The 16120-nt window shown below is 39.6% G+C and overlaps 2 protein-coding genes across 4 annotated transcripts in view; both read left to right on the top strand.

The window, feature by feature from the left end:
• The first annotated feature begins 301 nt into the window (after nucleotides 1-301).
• serpinf2b (serpin peptidase inhibitor, clade F (alpha-2 antiplasmin, pigment epithelium derived factor), member 2b) lies at nucleotides 302-4109 on the top strand. 2 transcript variants are annotated; one of them, XM_085131675.1, is made up of 10 exons: nucleotides 302-723; nucleotides 1047-1144; nucleotides 1347-1415; nucleotides 1522-1581; nucleotides 1706-2006; nucleotides 2190-2333; nucleotides 2448-2636; nucleotides 2795-2937; nucleotides 3039-3243; nucleotides 3388-4109. In XM_085131675.1, the coding sequence occupies exons 3-10, from the start codon at nucleotides 1362-1364 to the stop codon at nucleotides 3738-3740; spliced, it is 1449 nt and encodes a 482-aa protein (XP_084987801.1). In that variant the 5' UTR covers nucleotides 302-723; nucleotides 1047-1144; nucleotides 1347-1361; the 3' UTR covers nucleotides 3741-4109. The 2 variants fall into 2 exon arrangements, with proteins under 2 accessions (XP_084987801.1, XP_084987800.1); XM_085131674.1 differs by lacking the exon at nucleotides 1047-1144 and having other exon boundaries at nucleotides 360-723.
• Nucleotides 4110-4803: 694 nt separating this feature from the next.
• The window catches only part of rpa1 (replication protein A1), a 31312-nt gene continuing 19995 nt past the window's right edge, over nucleotides 4804-16120 (top strand). Inside the window, exons 1-11 of one of the 2 annotated variants that reach the window (XM_085131669.1) lie at nucleotides 4804-5072; nucleotides 5410-5457; nucleotides 6454-6532; nucleotides 6816-6924; nucleotides 7060-7148; nucleotides 7297-7371; nucleotides 11433-11547; nucleotides 12846-12948; nucleotides 13092-13160; nucleotides 13493-13685; nucleotides 15736-15872. In XM_085131669.1, coding sequence (XP_084987795.1) covers nucleotides 5043-5072; nucleotides 5410-5457; nucleotides 6454-6532; nucleotides 6816-6924; nucleotides 7060-7148; nucleotides 7297-7371; nucleotides 11433-11547; nucleotides 12846-12948; nucleotides 13092-13160; nucleotides 13493-13685; nucleotides 15736-15872 — 1047 coding nt within the window. In that variant the 5' untranslated portion in view covers nucleotides 4804-5042. Of the gene's footprint in view, nucleotides 5073-5409; nucleotides 5458-6453; nucleotides 6533-6815; nucleotides 6925-7059; nucleotides 7149-7296; nucleotides 7372-11429; nucleotides 11548-12845; nucleotides 12949-13091; nucleotides 13161-13492; nucleotides 13686-15735; nucleotides 15873-16120 lie in introns of both variants that reach the window. The other variant, XM_085131668.1, reaches the window with a different exon arrangement.

Genomic DNA, 16120 nt, shown 5'->3' with positions numbered 1-16120 from the left:
GTACCAGTTGTTCTGTGATTCACATACATTGACTGCTAGCATGTCCTTTGATCTTGGCTGAATCACTAAAGCTCAGATTGTACAAAGTCCTCTTTGTGTTTGCAGACTGCAGTCATGTGATCTGAAAGATATCATTTTTGCTTAGTGGTAAAATGTGACCAAGTCCAACACATGAGTTTCTTTTTTTATATATATATATATATATATATATATATTTCTTTGAGAATCTAATGGGTATTATTGGTCACAACACAAAACAGTGATTTGAAGCCTCTGATTTTGCTGCCTGAGATCTTAAGTTAATCATGGATTAAATCCAGGGCTTCTGGGAAATGTGGGGGTGTGTTCTCTGACATCAAATGTAGTACTTTGAAATAAGCAACTTGTTTTTGTTTACGGACACAAAGCTGGATTAATCAGACCTTTGCAACAAGTTGCCGTGTTTCCCTTTGGATTTAAATGTGTCATGAAATTATCACCTCCCCACTGACGTGCTAAATAGCTGCTTGTGTTTAGCTTCAACATTTAACCCTGCAAGAGTTTCAGGAGCTACATTTACAAACAAATAGTGGCTTAAATGAGGCCCCAATCAATCTAAGTTGATATTTAACTGTTTGCTGAGCAAATGCCAATCTCTTACTCCCAGGAATCCTGACATGCGCCGCACTTAGTTGCGCTTTTTTTGGACAAGCCAGCAAGTTTTTTTTCTAATTTAAATATAAGGTAAGACATACTCACATATTTAAACACTTCTGCACATTTGAATACTTTAGAAACTTAAACGATTACACAAAATATCACTGTTTTAACATTTTTCATGTATAAGGTCTGCAAGGGAGGTAATGTTGCAATCCGAGTTGATGCCTTTTTGACATTTGATTTAGATTTCCATACCATGTTTAAATACCACAGTACAAATGGTTTTCAAAATATTTGTAAAGCAAATAATTATTTAGAGATTAATCTGCTCTATTATAATGTACTTTGGCAACTTGAATAATACTTGAAAGTACACAATTTATGGTTGAAATCCACATGTGTTTTAGGCACATTTCTGGTGATTTCCTTTGAAAGTGAGCGCAAGTAGGTAGAGTGAAAGTGCTCAATTCTTTCAGACAATCCATCAAAGTAATTCTAAATAAAGGTGAGGAATGTTGTGTCTTAATGTCTTTTTTCAATAGCTTGTAACTATTAGCTGAAAGAGTGAATATGGTGCTTTCAGAGGCATACTCATTTTTATCGCATAGCATGCTAAATTGCAGTGAGCATGAAAGGTAATTGTGTCGATCCATAAAATCTAAGCAGGATATAGAATTTTGCCGTTAACCTAATTTTCTCTTTCACAGTTGCATTGTGAGGAAATGGACCTCTGCCTGACACTCCTGTTGATCTATCTCTGTAGCCAAGGAGCCACTGTAAACCTCTTAAAGATCTCAAAAAAATCACTGTTAAGATTATACTGGATGAATTTGTCCTGTCCCTGTGCCGATTGTTAATCTATATTACCTTTGTGCTCAACAGAATGCTGAGGTGGAAGAAAATCAACCAGTCTCGCTGGTGCCTCTTACAAAACCAGAGGAGGTTAGAGTCAAAACGCTTTTGCAGTTTTTTTCTTTCTTTTTGTTTTTCCGTGGTCATGGTTCTGGACTCCTAAATTAACAACTTGGAAAATAATAAGCTTTGGAATTCTGATGTGTGTCTATAGGAAACAGGACACAGCAGTACAGCACAGCCAGAATCCGCAGGTACTACAGAAGCCTCTATAATTACAACATCCTATCAACCACCTACAACAAGTAGTGGGCCCACCGGAGCCTTGTCGACAGAAGAAGATGATGGGGGTTGTCTGTCTATTGGCAGAAACCCACATTCCAAGGAAATTGTTGCTGCTGCCATTCAGAAAATGGGTGTGCAGCTGCTGCAGAACCTGGAGATGACGCCAGAGCAGCCAAATATTATCATATCTCCTTTAAGCATAACACTAGGCCTTTCCCAGCTGGCTTTAGGTATGCATGTCTTCTTAATGTGCTTTTACTGCATCATATTTTATCTAAGCGAGTTGTTATTTTTATATGGTGTTACCACATCTGATGAATTGTGTCAGCAACTTACCCTAGTTTATTGTTGTCTAGAGAACACCATATTTCTCATCCAGTAATTGTGCCCCTCTTTTTCTTCTCTTTTTACAGGTGCTGTAAATGAGACGAGGGAACTGCTGATGCATCATCTTCATGAAAACACTCTCCCCTGCTACCACCAGTCTCTGCATAGTATCTTGATGCAGCTCAAAAACAGTGATCTACACATTGCCACACGTATCTTTCTGCGTGAAGGTTATGACTGAGAAGATTGTGTCTTTAAATTTTAAAACAATTTCTCTCGTTACACCTTAAAGATGATCTGAGAGTATTTAGGAGAAATAAAGTCGGGATGTTTATATTTTTTAGGGTTTAAGCCGAAGGAAGTATTTGTCAATGAGTCTCACCGGTTTTATCGCTCGGAACCAGCAATCTTGGAGAATCTGGAGCAAATAAACACATGGGTAGAGAACGCAACTCAAGGAAAGATAGCTGACTTCCTTTCTGCTTTACCTCCCAATCTGCTTCTCATGCTCATTAATGCCGTCCATTTCAAAGGCGAGTGAGATTTTTAAATGCCACTGTATTTGTAAAATTCTGCCCATTTTATAAGATACTGTTTCCTCTCTAATCCCGAGTGAAATTGACTGTGTTCCGAAGTGTTTTACATTTTGCTGCTATCTCAAACCGAGATCCTCCCTCCTTTGCTCCCACAGGAGAGTGGAAAGCTCGATTTGATCCCCGCTTTACCTCCAGAGGTGTGTTCTATCTCGATGAACAGCACATGGTTGATGTAGAGGTAATGGAAGATGCCAAACATCCCTTGAGTTTCTTCATTGATCATGAACTGGAGGCTCAGGTAAAACAGAAATATTTTCAAACCTCAAATGTTTGAAGAGAAAATTTAATTCCTTGGATACCCTCCATTTTACTAAAGCGCCATTCTTTTTCTTTGTGCAGGTAGCGAGCTTCCCATTCCTGAAGTCTATGAGTTTGTTGGTGGTCGTGCCTATGTCTTTGCAGACAAATATCTCTTCACTTGCTGCAAAGATCGATGTCTCTAACCTGTATAATCGACTGCCCAAAGAGAGGGCAGTTCAAGTAAAAGTCCCCAAATTCAAACTAGAGTATGCTCAAGAGTTAAAAGATGTCTTTATCAAATTGGGTAAGACCTGTTTTCTGTGAACTTAGTGTTAATTTACGACTTATACATTACAGTATTGCTTCATGAAACTACTGGACTTTGTGTGAGATAAAGGTAGCGACATTTAACCCATGAACTGACCTTATACTCTGTGCTCTTTGTTAGGCCTTGGTGAGATATTTTCTTCTCCCAACTTGGCTGAGATTTCAGATGGCCCTCTGCTGGTGTCCAGTGTAATGCATAAGTCCAGCATGGAGATAAATGAGGATGGTGCAGAGGCAGCTGCAGCTACTACTGTGGTTATTTCAAGGGCATCCAATCCAGTTTTCCAACTCAGCCAACCCTTCTTCTTTGCACTTATGCATGATGTAACTAAAATACCGATTTTTATGGGTGTAATCAACAACCCCAATCCTGGAGCTCCTGTCCTACAGAAAGGGGAATTTGGAAGCAAGGATAAAGTGGGATTTCCCACTGACAAGAATGATGGGGCCCAATTTGGAGGCCCACCTAAGTAAGGACTAAAACCCTTTACAGCTCTTCCAGGGACTCTGACCATTACATTTATTATAGGAAAGACTATTAGTTAGCTTAATCAAAATATTTGTGAAAACTGATTCTGTGAACAAAATGGGGAGCCCAAAACTCGAGTATTTCTTTAAAATAATATAGTTGCTATTAGATGAGACATCCTTGTCAAAAATAATAATTAAACAAAAAAAGTATAGTCATTGTTGCTTATACTGAGCCTATTTCAATTTGATGGCACATACATTTTGATCTCAACACAAAGTAAATTGGTTACAGTGTCAGATTATTACTGAATCAGTATGTGTAGTGGATGGTTTGATGTAATGACTCAATAAACTGAACTGATTTGAATTACACGTCATGCTTATGAGTTTCATTGTGACACATCGTGAAAACAGGTCGAAGCTTCAGCAACACTAAGACTACAACTTTATTACTTGACCAATGCGTTTCGGCCTGTGGATGACCCTGGCTACAGACTGAAACGCTGACTTTTTCAGATCCTTGTTTTTCACCATGCAGCTTGGAAGTAGGTGAAGTTGTGGCGAAAACCTTTCTGTTTTCAAAATGACATATCTTTAAAAGAAAAAGGTTGTTGTAAGTTGTTGCATTTCTAAAACTGGGAAAATGTAATGACGAAATCAGTGGTAGGGAGCATTCTTACATATATTGTCTCAGCAATTTCTTGCTGTGGATAATTGTCTTTGCCTCTTCTTTTCAGGTAATGAACTGGTATCTTCTACCTCACCATTTTAAGTTTTGTGATTGTTATGAAAAAGACTTGACGGACACGATCTTCCTAAATAAGAAGCAGATGTTCAGTTAACATTACAGTTGTTTTTTTGGGGGGGTTTTTTGGCAAATAAAAATATTAACATAATGTTGTCAAATCTATGTTCCTTAAGGGATTTCTTCGTATCTTACAAAAAATGTTACGGTAAAGTCTGAAGTATCATAGTTTCCTATAAATAGGAAGGCACCACGAAACCCGCCTGACGTCACGTCACTGTGGCGGTGACTTTAGCGAAGCTGATCTCTGATCAGTTTTCAGTATAACCAAGACACGCAGAGGCACAATGTTTAGAACGACTAAACTGAAAGCAGATCTGTAAACGGAAACGGAAGTCGTGGCAGCGCATACGCGCCTTGGCGCGTTGTTACAAGCTGTTGGCGCCACGGTCATAATTTTGTTGCTTACTGTCAGTGCTAGTAGTACTGAGATTCTGTCTTGTTAAAACTTTCAGATATTTTTCTTTTGTTGTGGTAGCTAAAATCACCCTTTGTCAGCCATGACGAAACTCTCGGAGGGAACAATAGAGGTATGGTTTATTTCTACAGCATAAATATTACGCTGTTTAATACTGCAAGCTGTAGAAGCTCAATGTAAATTGGCGCCGTCTACTTAATGGCGTCTTTGTTTAGGTGGAGTTGTTCGCTATAGTACATTTGTTTGCATATTTTTGCATCCGCTGTAATCGGAACTGCGAACGTTGTTCGACAGTAGCTTAATTTGATATTAGCGGTTATTTACGTTTGTGTCTTCTAAAAACTGTGATTGTAGCAAAATGTGTTAAAGTCAAGGAGGGAAAGGTTTTGTTTTCGACAATAGTTCTATTAAATGTAGAATTTATTATCTGAACGTGTTTGTATTTATAGGCTCTTTCAAATGGCACCGGTGTCAGCGACGCAGTGCTTCAGTTGGTGGTGAGTAACAGCTTATTTAATTATTTATTTTTTTTGAAAATGTATATTTAATATTACACCATTCCGTCAACAACCACATATATTTAAATGAGATGGGATGAGTTCTGCAAAACAAAGCTGGATTAGTTCTAGGTCATTCCATGAAAAATCCATCCGTAGTCCCCACCTAACTTTCTTTTAATGGAGGCCTGCACGGTTTTATCTTCAAGCTGGTTTCTGTCCCTGAAAGTATGTGTAGTGTGTGGGGTCGAGATTTTGCGTCAGTTTTGAGCCCTCTTAACTTAGTAGTTAAATATATGTACAGGGCTGAAAAGCTCTATTAAAAACTGCTGTCGGTTCGACTGTTATTGCCTGTGACAGGAGCACAAACAAACAATGGGACACTGGATTTTCTGTCGGTTTTCCGATTATTTACTGAAAAAGTAAATAATCAAGTCACACAGTTGGATGCTCTGTTGGGAGTTTATCGCTTCATTCCACGTTCAACTTGTGGCAGTCCTTTTTACTGAATTTATAAAAATCTAAATATAAAACTGAGGTCTTTCCGTTCATATCTTATAATTTGTTTTGATGGCCCTTGACAGTTCCCCCTGAACACATACTTTCCTGTGGTTATGTTGTAAGGGCTCAAACATGTTTAAAAATGGTAAAAGATTCGGTTACATTTTTTTAGGGACTGAGCCCTCTTAAGGGGCAGGTCTGACAAATCACTATAAGACTTCAAAAGGCTACAGTTTCTTAGTTAAAACCTCTCTCTGAGCAATGACTTTACTTAAGAGGAAAGACTACAGGAAAATCATCCTTACTGAATCCATCTCACTGTAAAAGCATCTGGGAATACGGAGTACAGGCCCATAGGCAATAACTAAATACCCTCTATACTTTAAATAATGCAATCACAGAATGTGCAAGTTTACATAAGGGACACAATACTGGTGAAAAAATAATGTTTTTTTTTAATTTATTGAACAGTTTTATTCATATATTGTTTTTCAGAATATTCGCAAGCTTGATGGAGGAAATGGTCCTTCTCGCTTTCGGGTGATGATGAGTGATGGAAGGCACACTCTGTCATGTAAGGTTTTTATTAAGTTTCTTCACTGATGTATTTTGCATTGAAGTTTTAAACATGTTCATGTACCCATTTTAACCATCTGTTCTAAATTATTGAGAGTCACGAGTTTTCTCTGACAAATCTCTTACATGAAATTACATTTTAATTGGCTTTTTAAAAAGATGGTCTACTAAATTGACTACTTGCATGGGGTTAAACACTAAGCTATTGCTCTCAAGAGGCTCTTAAGTAGGGGGAACCTGGGTCAATCTTGTCTGACGTTCCTCTCTTAAACCGTCTGCAGCATTCATGCTCTCCACCCAGCTGAACCATATGGCTGAGGAAAACATACTGGCCCCAAACTGCATCTGTAATCTGAAGAGACACGTGACCAATATACTGAAGGATGGAAGGTATACACATTTTCTGCATATTTTTTTTTAACGTTCTCGACTTAATGGAAGCAAGCAGGCCTTAAAAACACTTAAATATGAATAAATACGGAGCAGGGGGCTGTTTTCTGTCGTAATGGACATGTCTCATTACAGACGAGTAGTAATCATTTTGGAAATTGATGTCATTAAGCCTGCAAAAGATGTTGCCGGTAGAATAGGAGACCCTACTCCTTACACTGAGGGTAAGTCTTTGAAATATACTTCATTGATATTACAGCAGTGCTCAGTGAATACGCTTATGAAGTGGGACTAATTTAGAGATGCATTAGTCACACATAATGGGTCATACTGTTACTGCAGGGTAACACTAATGTCAGGTCTTTCTTACAGGGCAAGGCAAAGGCCCACAGTCAGCTCCTGTCCCTGAAAACCGACCCCCGCTGCAGCCACAGAACAGAAATGAAGGTGAGTGAAAGGTTTATTTTAATCTTGAAAATGATTTCAAATTAATGAAATCTTAAGATTTGTGTGTGTGTGTGTGTGGGGGGCAAGGTTATTATCGTTAACGAAAACTAACGAAATAACGAAAACTAGAAGTGAAAAAACATTTTCGTTAACGGAAATAAAAATAAAAACAAAAAAAGGAAAACTAACTAAAACTGGAATGAGTGTTCACAAAACTAACTAAAATTAACTGAATTTATAGCAAAAATGTGTTTAGTTTTCGTTGATGTGTGCGTGTCATACAAGAGTCAAGGGTGAAAATGAAGTTTAGTTTCCAGATTTTTTTTCTTGCTGTGTCTCATTATGCCAGCAGGTGGCAGCACGTTAGTCGAGTCGTCTGTGTTGCTGCTCCGTCCACGTGCAGAATCATGTCAGGAAAAGTCGGGAGAAAGCGCCAGAGTCCAATTTGGGATTACTTTGAATATGACTGTGTTTTGGATAAAGCAAGTGTCTTGTAGTGGAAAGAGACAAATTATGAGGGACATTTCTAAAGGGAAAAAAATCCCACAAACCTTAAAGTGCACTTGAAAAGCTCACACAAGAAGGCTAACCTAGCTTACTTTGAGAAGGTAAGGGAGCACACTCAACCCTCATCCCCAGAAAACAGAAGCTAACCCCAGGCAAGGCAGCGTGATGCATCCCGAGACAACAGGACGGGGATATCTACATAACTGTGTGAGTCAATTCACTTGAACCACAATTACGAACACCCGGTGCTGAAAGAGTTAATAGTCTCATTGGGGCCAAGATAAACGTTTTATAGTTGCCTGGTATCAATGGTTGTTCATCTGCCTTTATTTATTTATTTATTTAAAGAACCCATAGGTGGGAATGTGAGTTGTCTGTCTCTGCATGTTAGCCCTGTGACAGACAGGGACCTGTCCAGGGTGCAGGGTATGGTAGCTGGAATAGCAACATACCCAAGGATAAGCAGAAGAGAATGACTGATATGATGAAACTGGGATTTTGTTACACTTAATTATTGCAAACACAACTAAAACTATAACTGAAACTAATCAAAACTAAACTGAAACTAAGGATTTTCAAAAAATCTAAACTAAACTAGCAAACAATTGGTAAAAACTAATTAAAACTGATATAAAATTGAAAATCTGAAGTCAAAACTAAATAAAAATAAAAACTAATGAAAATTGCAAAACTAGTAAAACCCTGGTGTGGGGGTCATTATGACATCACCCATTGGCTTTGGATTCCACATTTTGAAGGTCTAACACTGTCAGAAGTTACCTTTATTTGGATGAAAGAGAGATTTTTAATGTATCTACCGTTATTGTCGGGCTATAAGCCGCTACTTTTTGCACAAGCTTTGTCAGGTGCGGCTTTTCTATGGGTTGTCCATGATTTTTGTGATATCGTAAGAGGATTTGTTTTGTTTGTTCCGCTGTTGTACGGCACTACGTTGCCTGGCGGAAGAGGACATGTGATTAGACACACAGTATCGGGGTTCAAGAGTGGTATGTTGGTCACATGTCCATCCGCCAGGCAACATAGTGCCGTACGAAGTAGCCCGAAAAACAAACTTCAAAGTAGCGCTACACGTTCGAAAAGCAAGTTATGCTCTACTCCAACGGTGGATTCTGACAACGTGGAAAAGTGTGAAAACATCCATGATCACCAACGGATTTCGAAGGGCTGGACTGCTGCATGATGGAGAGGAGGACACCGCCACGGCCCTTCTGAGGGTGTTCAACTCCAACACTGACAACGAGGATTTGTTTGGTTTTGAAAGTGACAACGAAGGAAAGAAGCAGAGAGTGGATGACATAGCCATCCTGAGCCTGTTCGTATCCGACACTGGAGAAGAGGACTTTGGTGGTTTTAGTGCGCAGAAAGATGGTGGTGAATGACTGACTTTTCTTCTTGTTAAAGCCGTGTCACTGCACCTGAGCCTAAAAGGTAGTCCGAATCAATTTTTCTGGTGTGCTGTAGGTTATTGTTATGTACTACATTTGTTACTCGTTTATGAAGCACAGTACATGTTTCGTACTTGTAATTACCGCTGCTTGTACATATACCTAAAAAGTTATGCAAATATGAACCCATAACTTGTTTTTAAAAATATTAATAAAAGGGGTGTGTCTCCAAACAGCCATCTCTTTCCTGACAATTCGCTTTGTGCATATTCTCTTACATATGATAAGTCAACATTGAAACACCTGCGGCTTTTAGTCAGGTGCGGCTAATGTATGTACAAAACAGGATTTTCCCCTGATTTTAGCTTGTGCGGCTAATATTCAGGTGCGCTTTGTAGTCTGGGAAATACGGTAGTAATACTAGCACGCGGCATTCATAAACTGAGTGCAACTCACAGACCCACTGGCTCATTAGTGCCAAGAAAGGGACAATAAAAATGCTGGAATTTCACTCGCCTAAACTGAAGCACAAAGCTATAATATTAATCCAATAATCCATTAAAAACGCTCCAAATGGCTCAGACAGTGCACATAACGTAAAAAGGTTCAATTTTTATGATTCAGAGTAGTGGATGAGGCCTAGTAGATTCCAGTCAACTGCAGCTGCCTGTGTTGGTACACCTGCCAATCACTGTGGTGTTACCCCCTAATACAACTATCCAGGTGGTTGAGTTATGTAAAAAAAAAAATTCCATTCAGAGTTGTTGTAAATGGGGAAACTTTCCTTGGTGATCAAAATCTTTTTTGTACGAGGGGTAGGGTGTAGCTCAGGAGGTAGAGTGCTGCATAGGATTTTTGTCTTTTCTTTTTTTAATGCTGCAGAATTGGGCATTTAAACTTGACTCAGTTTTTTGACCAGCCTCAAGTGGCACCTGGAGGAACTTCAACTTTTGCCATGTTTACTTCAATTTTCAGCTCTGGAGGTTGTATATGGGAACAGAAAAACACACTGAGCATGTAGTACATAAAAGACCACCAGGTGGTAGCATTTTTCTGTTGCTTTGTGGTATTCTGGGTGACCCACAGATTTATAGGACTTAAGTAATTTTGACAACCCCATTGTGAAATATTTTTCTTTTTGCCTCAAATGTCCTATTATTGACACACATCTTCCAACTGTCTTGTTTCATGTTACTGTGTAGCATCATGAAATTCGACAGCTACTTGAGCTTGTCTAGATGGAGAGCTGATTGTGCCTGCGTGTGTCAATCACCACGTTTATCTTCCTTTGACTGAAAACGCTACTGAACAAACACGCAGACTCGCAGGAGAGTGTGAAAGAGATGAATGAAGTATTGAATTTGCTTTTGAAACAGTGTCACTTGATCATGTCAGAGATGAGCAGTATATCACAGCATAGCGGACAAGTTGGACCAGGTGAGGTGTGCAGTCCAGCTATCATAAGGGTTTTGCTGCCTTCCAGTGTGTCATAGCAGGTATTCATCCCTCTAATCTGCCGTGTGGGAATTGAGGTTGTGGCAACCACCCTCCTCATCAGCACAGTCATTGTTCGTTTCTCTGTGTGTGCTGCTTGATCTGGGGGCTTAATTACCAGAAGTGCAGTGGTTGGCAACGTGGGAGGACTTAAGTGGACACTTTGAACTCTAATCCTCCGCGTGAGACGCACACAAATCAAATGTGCAGCGCTTGTTCAAACGGAAAATCTCAAAGTCAGGCAGCACCGCTCTCCGGGGGAAGAGCAGCTCCAGTTTGTTATAGCATTTCACACTCTGCCCTGATTCTGTGAAATGTGAATCATCCTTCTCACCAAAATGCTGGATCACACATCGCCAACAACTTGGCTTGACAGGATTTTTGTTTCCTGTTTGAGTTGTTCCTGCTTGCTAGTTTCAAGAGTCAGTGATGGTAAATGTACTTTTAAGTCAATGGGTTGTTTTTGTTGGGTTTTGGGGGGATGGACTTCTTTCTCATGATACGAGGTAATTACAGTGATCAAGCAATTGCAATCCAAAGAAATTGGATGGTTTTTTTCTTTTTGTAATTTGTTTCTGAATAATGTGCCTCTCTCATGACTCTTCATCACTGCTCTTCATTGATCATTTATTTTTCTCCTCATTCCCTCAGCAGTGAACAGAGGTTTAAACAGAGACTTTGGGAAGAAAGCTCCATCTGTTATGCCAAATACTCCAGGGGGAAGCTCCAAAGTTGTGCCCATTGCAAGCCTCAACCCCTACCAGTCCAAGTAAGTATGTTTGCCAGTCACGTTAATCTTTAAATGCTATATATTTGATATTTCTGGGTCAGCAAAAAGGCATTGTGTACATATGGCAAAAAAACTGAATGTCAACCAAAAAAGTATTCATATGAGGAAAGGAGGCCATCATTAAACCAGCTGTTTGTCAGTGCAGTTAGGAAATGCAAAATTAATACTTGGGAGATGCTGTTTGTCATGAAATAGCAGAAAACCAGGGAACAGCTGGCACTAAAACTGCTTTTGAGTCATTAATCCAGTAATTTTGAGCCCGACAATTCTTAAACATTATTGCAGTATTTTTGCTAAACCCTAAATAAAGTAGAAGGTATAAACTTCAATTACATTTCAATCCTTAATTCAGTCCTTAATTATCATAGCTATTGGTGGCCAATTTAAAATAACCAAACCCGTGTTTATCACACTGTCTTTGGGCTGTGTAACCGGAAAGACTCCACTTGAACAGAATGTGCAGATTCCCTGAATTTATACTCAGGACCCTCGCTGCCCTGGGGCAGCAGTGCTAACCACTGTACCATTATACTGATAACGGAATTCAGATGTCCAGATCCATAACTTTGGAATAAGGATGGGATCTGAGGGGTGGCTTTGTGGGGCTCGGTACGAAGGGGGACTTGCCGTGGGTGTTGATGGTGATTGGTGGAAACTCTGGACATATCCTGGGGCCCTTCTCACTGATCGCTTCAGCTGTGGTGCCATGACTGATGGAAGTAATTATGACTCTAAGGTTCACAGTTCTGTGACACACAAATGTTAAATAGCCAAGACTTTACACGACAGTGTTGCATGGAACACATGTGTTTGGAGAACTTTTTGGAAGGTCAGTTTCAGTCTTAAAATGGATTAAGGAGACTACAACCCAATATGAATGTATGCATGTTAGACTGCACAAGCCTTTCCAGCAACCAACACAGGCACTACTAACCATCGACCAAATCTTACAGAGGAATGCCAGTGCAGAGCTCATACTGCTGGCACAATTAACTTAATATTAGGCTAATTAAAGTACATCTGTTATTTTCTTTCTAAATGGTAATCAAAATGTCTGTAAAAACCTGTTGCAAGAAGCAAGTAAATTAAACGGGTTTAATGATGTTGTTGCTCAGTGATATTTATGCAAAGGTCTTCTAGGGGCAGATGTTTAAAAGGTCACAATACCAAGTGCATGAATCCCTACATGTGTGTGGAGCTGACATCTGGGCTCATAAGGTGCCCAAAAAATGAAGAATGCGGAAACGATAAGCTCAGATTCGTCTTTTTTGTAATAGGTGGACGATCCGCGCTCGTGTGACCAACAAGAGCTCCATTCGTACGTGGAGCAACTCTCGGGGGGATGGCAAGCTCTTCTCCATGGAGATTGTTGATGAGAGTGTAAGTGTATTTGTACTCTGACTGTTAATTTTTGTGTTTAAAAAAACAAAACAAAAAAAACCTCCCACCAAACATCTCCTGATTTAGAAACCATTTGGACGTATGTTTTTTGTTTTAAATTAAACATTTATATTTTTCCACAGGGAGAGATACGAGTGACTGGTTTCAACCAAGAAGTGGACAAGTTCTACAGTCTTATTGAGGCTGGCAAGGTGAGATGTTCCTTCAGATAATGATTCAATATGTCCTAATTATTATGCCAAAACCGCCTTTTTACTGCGCCGTCAAAGTCTGATTTGGCTGTAGATTGTGCTATCAACAGCTGCCAGTACTTTGTGAGTTAAAACCACAGAGACTATGAATGAGTCATCTGGCTGCACTGTACCCATACAATAAGCTGCTTATGATCATCTGCCAGCCTTTGTTGATCACCCCCTCCCTCCCACTGACTGCCTGAAGTCCTATCTTGTTTGCTCCATTCAGTCAGGTGAAATGCTACCCAGATCTCTGATTAACATGTGGTTCATCCATCTGTGTGGGCCAGGTCTACTACATCTCCAAGGGCTCCCTTAAGCTCGCCAACAAGCAGTACACATCAGTAAAGAATGACTATGAGATGACACTCAATGGCGAGTCCACCATTATCCCCTGTGAGGACAGCTGTGATGTTCCCATGGTGCAATGTGACTTTGTCTCTATCGGCGACCTGGAGAACAGAGACAAAGATGCTATTGTTGGTAAGGAGCAGAAGTAACAATCTAGACCGGAATTTCTGAACCCAGAATGCGTCTTTAAGGTCCCGCATAACTGTGTCTGTTCCATCTCTTGTTCGCACAGTTTATTTTGAGGTGAACTGATAAACAGCCTGCAGCCTTTAACTGCAAATAAATGGCATTTTGTGTGAAAAATAAGTCAAAAGTGCCTTTGCATATTCCTGAAATATTATCAGCAAAAAACTCAAGTCTGGTTTTCCTGCTGAAAATTAGACTTGTGATAGTTTATGTTTTGATTTGTCAGTGTGTTTGTGGGTATTTGCAAAGTCCAGTGAGTGAAGCTGGCAGGTTGAAACTCTCAAAGTGCAATACTGTTAAGAAGACGCGCTGTATAGACATAAAAATTTAGCCTGTAGTCCTCATAAATATATGGCAAAGGCCGATCTGTTCACCAATTCTTCTCGTCAGACAATATCCATTCATTTCATTAAAGCCTCTTAATCCTTCCAACATGTCCCCCAAAAAGTACAGAGAAAAAAAAACTGGACATCTATCACATGAGAGAGGTGTGTCATGTGTGTTTGAGTACCTCAGAAGTTGAAGACATAATCTAACATGCAATGAATTAATTTGTATTGGTGCAAGACTTTCATCAGACAAATGGTTTGTGACAGAGAGAGACACAACCTCACCTAGGAATTGGCTGCGCAATCAAGCAGTCGGTAATTAAGAGAAGCACAATAATCAGTGCAGCAAAAAATCGTAAAGGTACATCAGGATTTTTTTCATTAAAAGATTTTGGAAAGTCTCAACTGGCTAAAATTAATTCTGAAAAGAAATCCTTCACTATGCTGAGTACAAAATATTGCATACAGCTTGCTACACCTGTCATGAAAGAGAGCATGTTTCTAAGAACACATGCAATCATTTTTTTACATTATTTTTAAATCATTTGACTTTTGATATTGGGAAACCATTCGGTAGAAGCTTGATTATTCAGAATGGGCATATCTAAATCGTTGCGATTGACATTTTACGCCCTCTTATACAGCAGTACTTTAGGAGGATGATATTTTTAAATGGTAGCCATGTTTCCCCAATCTATTTCATGAGACATTAATTCTGATGTTGTCTTATGTAACCGGAACAATAGAGCAGAATTGCATAACGCAGTGCACAGGGGAGCATTAATGTAATTTTCAATCGGTGAGCAAACTGTTCACCAAACTGCAGGTGACTATGTGAGGCCTAAACGCATTACATTTCTCTTAACTACTGTGTATTACAAAAAGCACAAATCAACCAGCCGGTGTTCCGAGCCCAGCTCCAACTGAGGGGTTCCCGAGCGCCCAATAATAAGTGATCATAAGGTGAGAATAAAGTCTGAATTGGAAAGTCGAACTGGATATGCTGGGAGGTTGAGGTAATTACACTATACGAGCAGACAGATAAAAGTGGTATTAATAAACCTGATGACAGTAATGGCCTGTAGTGCAGATTGACTTTGGGCCCTATGGTAAGAAAATGAGAACCTGCTGGCATAGGTAAAGCGAGGCGGTAATAAGAAGCTGGCTTGTAATTCTTTCAATGGAAATTGCTTTTTGAGTAACTTCTCTTCTGCCTGCTAGGTAGCATCAAGAAGTTTTGTAGTGGTTAAATGTGTTTAAAATCCTCGGAGTTTAAAAATGACTGCTGATGGAGATGCCAGTGCTGTACCATTATAGATCATCTCTTCCAGTTTGCTGTGCTTGATTGCGTTAGTCAGTTAAAGCCCTTTACTGATTTCTCTCCAATATTATGGATGCAAGTTCCTGGCATGCTGGCCTCTGACGTCATGAATGAATCGCCAAGTGCCAATTTGTGCCGTAAGCTGTGGGACATGGAATGACCTCTGTGTGTGGATGTAATTGTGTATGGAAAAAACCAAATCAGACACAGTATTTATTTGTTTGTGTGTTGTTGTTTTTATGTTATGTGTTTTGTGCTAGATACTTGTAACTCTGCTGTAGGCTGTGAATCACAAGGATGCGGAATAGAAAAACAAATGCTCTCTGTTGTGTATATCCTTTTACAGATGTAATTGGAGTGTGCAAGAGTGTGGACGACATATCCCGCCTGACAACCAAGTCCAACCGTGAAGTGTCTAAGAGAACACTCAGTCTGATGGATATGTCTGGGAAGGTGGTGACTGTCACACTGTGGGGAGAGGAAGTGAGTATAGACTTGACAAAAAGTACAAAATGTGTAATGGAACGTGTGTCTAGAGTTTTCAAATAAGTGGTGAAAGTCATTAACAGGTTTTCAGTGCATCAACATGTTAAAGCTTTCTTCTCAGAACAATTTTCTTTCCAAAAATTAATTGTTACCTGAACTAAATTTAAGCAGATGGTTTTATTCTACGTAGGAGGGATAAAAGTAGTTGGTGTAAATGATAGGTACTGGTCTAAAGCCAGAGCCCA

This window comes from Neolamprologus multifasciatus, chromosome 14 (assembly GCF_963576455.1).
Source record: "Neolamprologus multifasciatus chromosome 14, fNeoMul1.2, whole genome shotgun sequence".
Classification (NCBI taxonomy): domain Eukaryota; kingdom Metazoa; phylum Chordata; class Actinopteri; order Cichliformes; family Cichlidae; genus Neolamprologus; species Neolamprologus multifasciatus.
Note: the sequence above shows the minus strand (reverse complement) of the source record. Positions and strands in the feature narration are given on the sequence as shown.

Excerpts from the sequence above, each read along its gene's own strand:
- serpinf2b (XM_085131675.1), top strand. The coding sequence starts at position 1,362 with ATGGACCTCTGCCTGACACTCCTGTTGATCTATCTCTGTAGCCAAGGA. Across the intron at positions 1,416-1,521 it reads TCTGTAGCCAAGGAGCCACT|AATGCTGAGGTGGAAGAAAA; the intron begins GTAAACCTCTTA and ends TGTGCTCAACAG. Across the intron at positions 2,007-2,189 it reads CCTTTCCCAGCTGGCTTTAG|GTGCTGTAAATGAGACGAGG; the intron begins GTATGCATGTCT and ends CTCTTTTTACAG.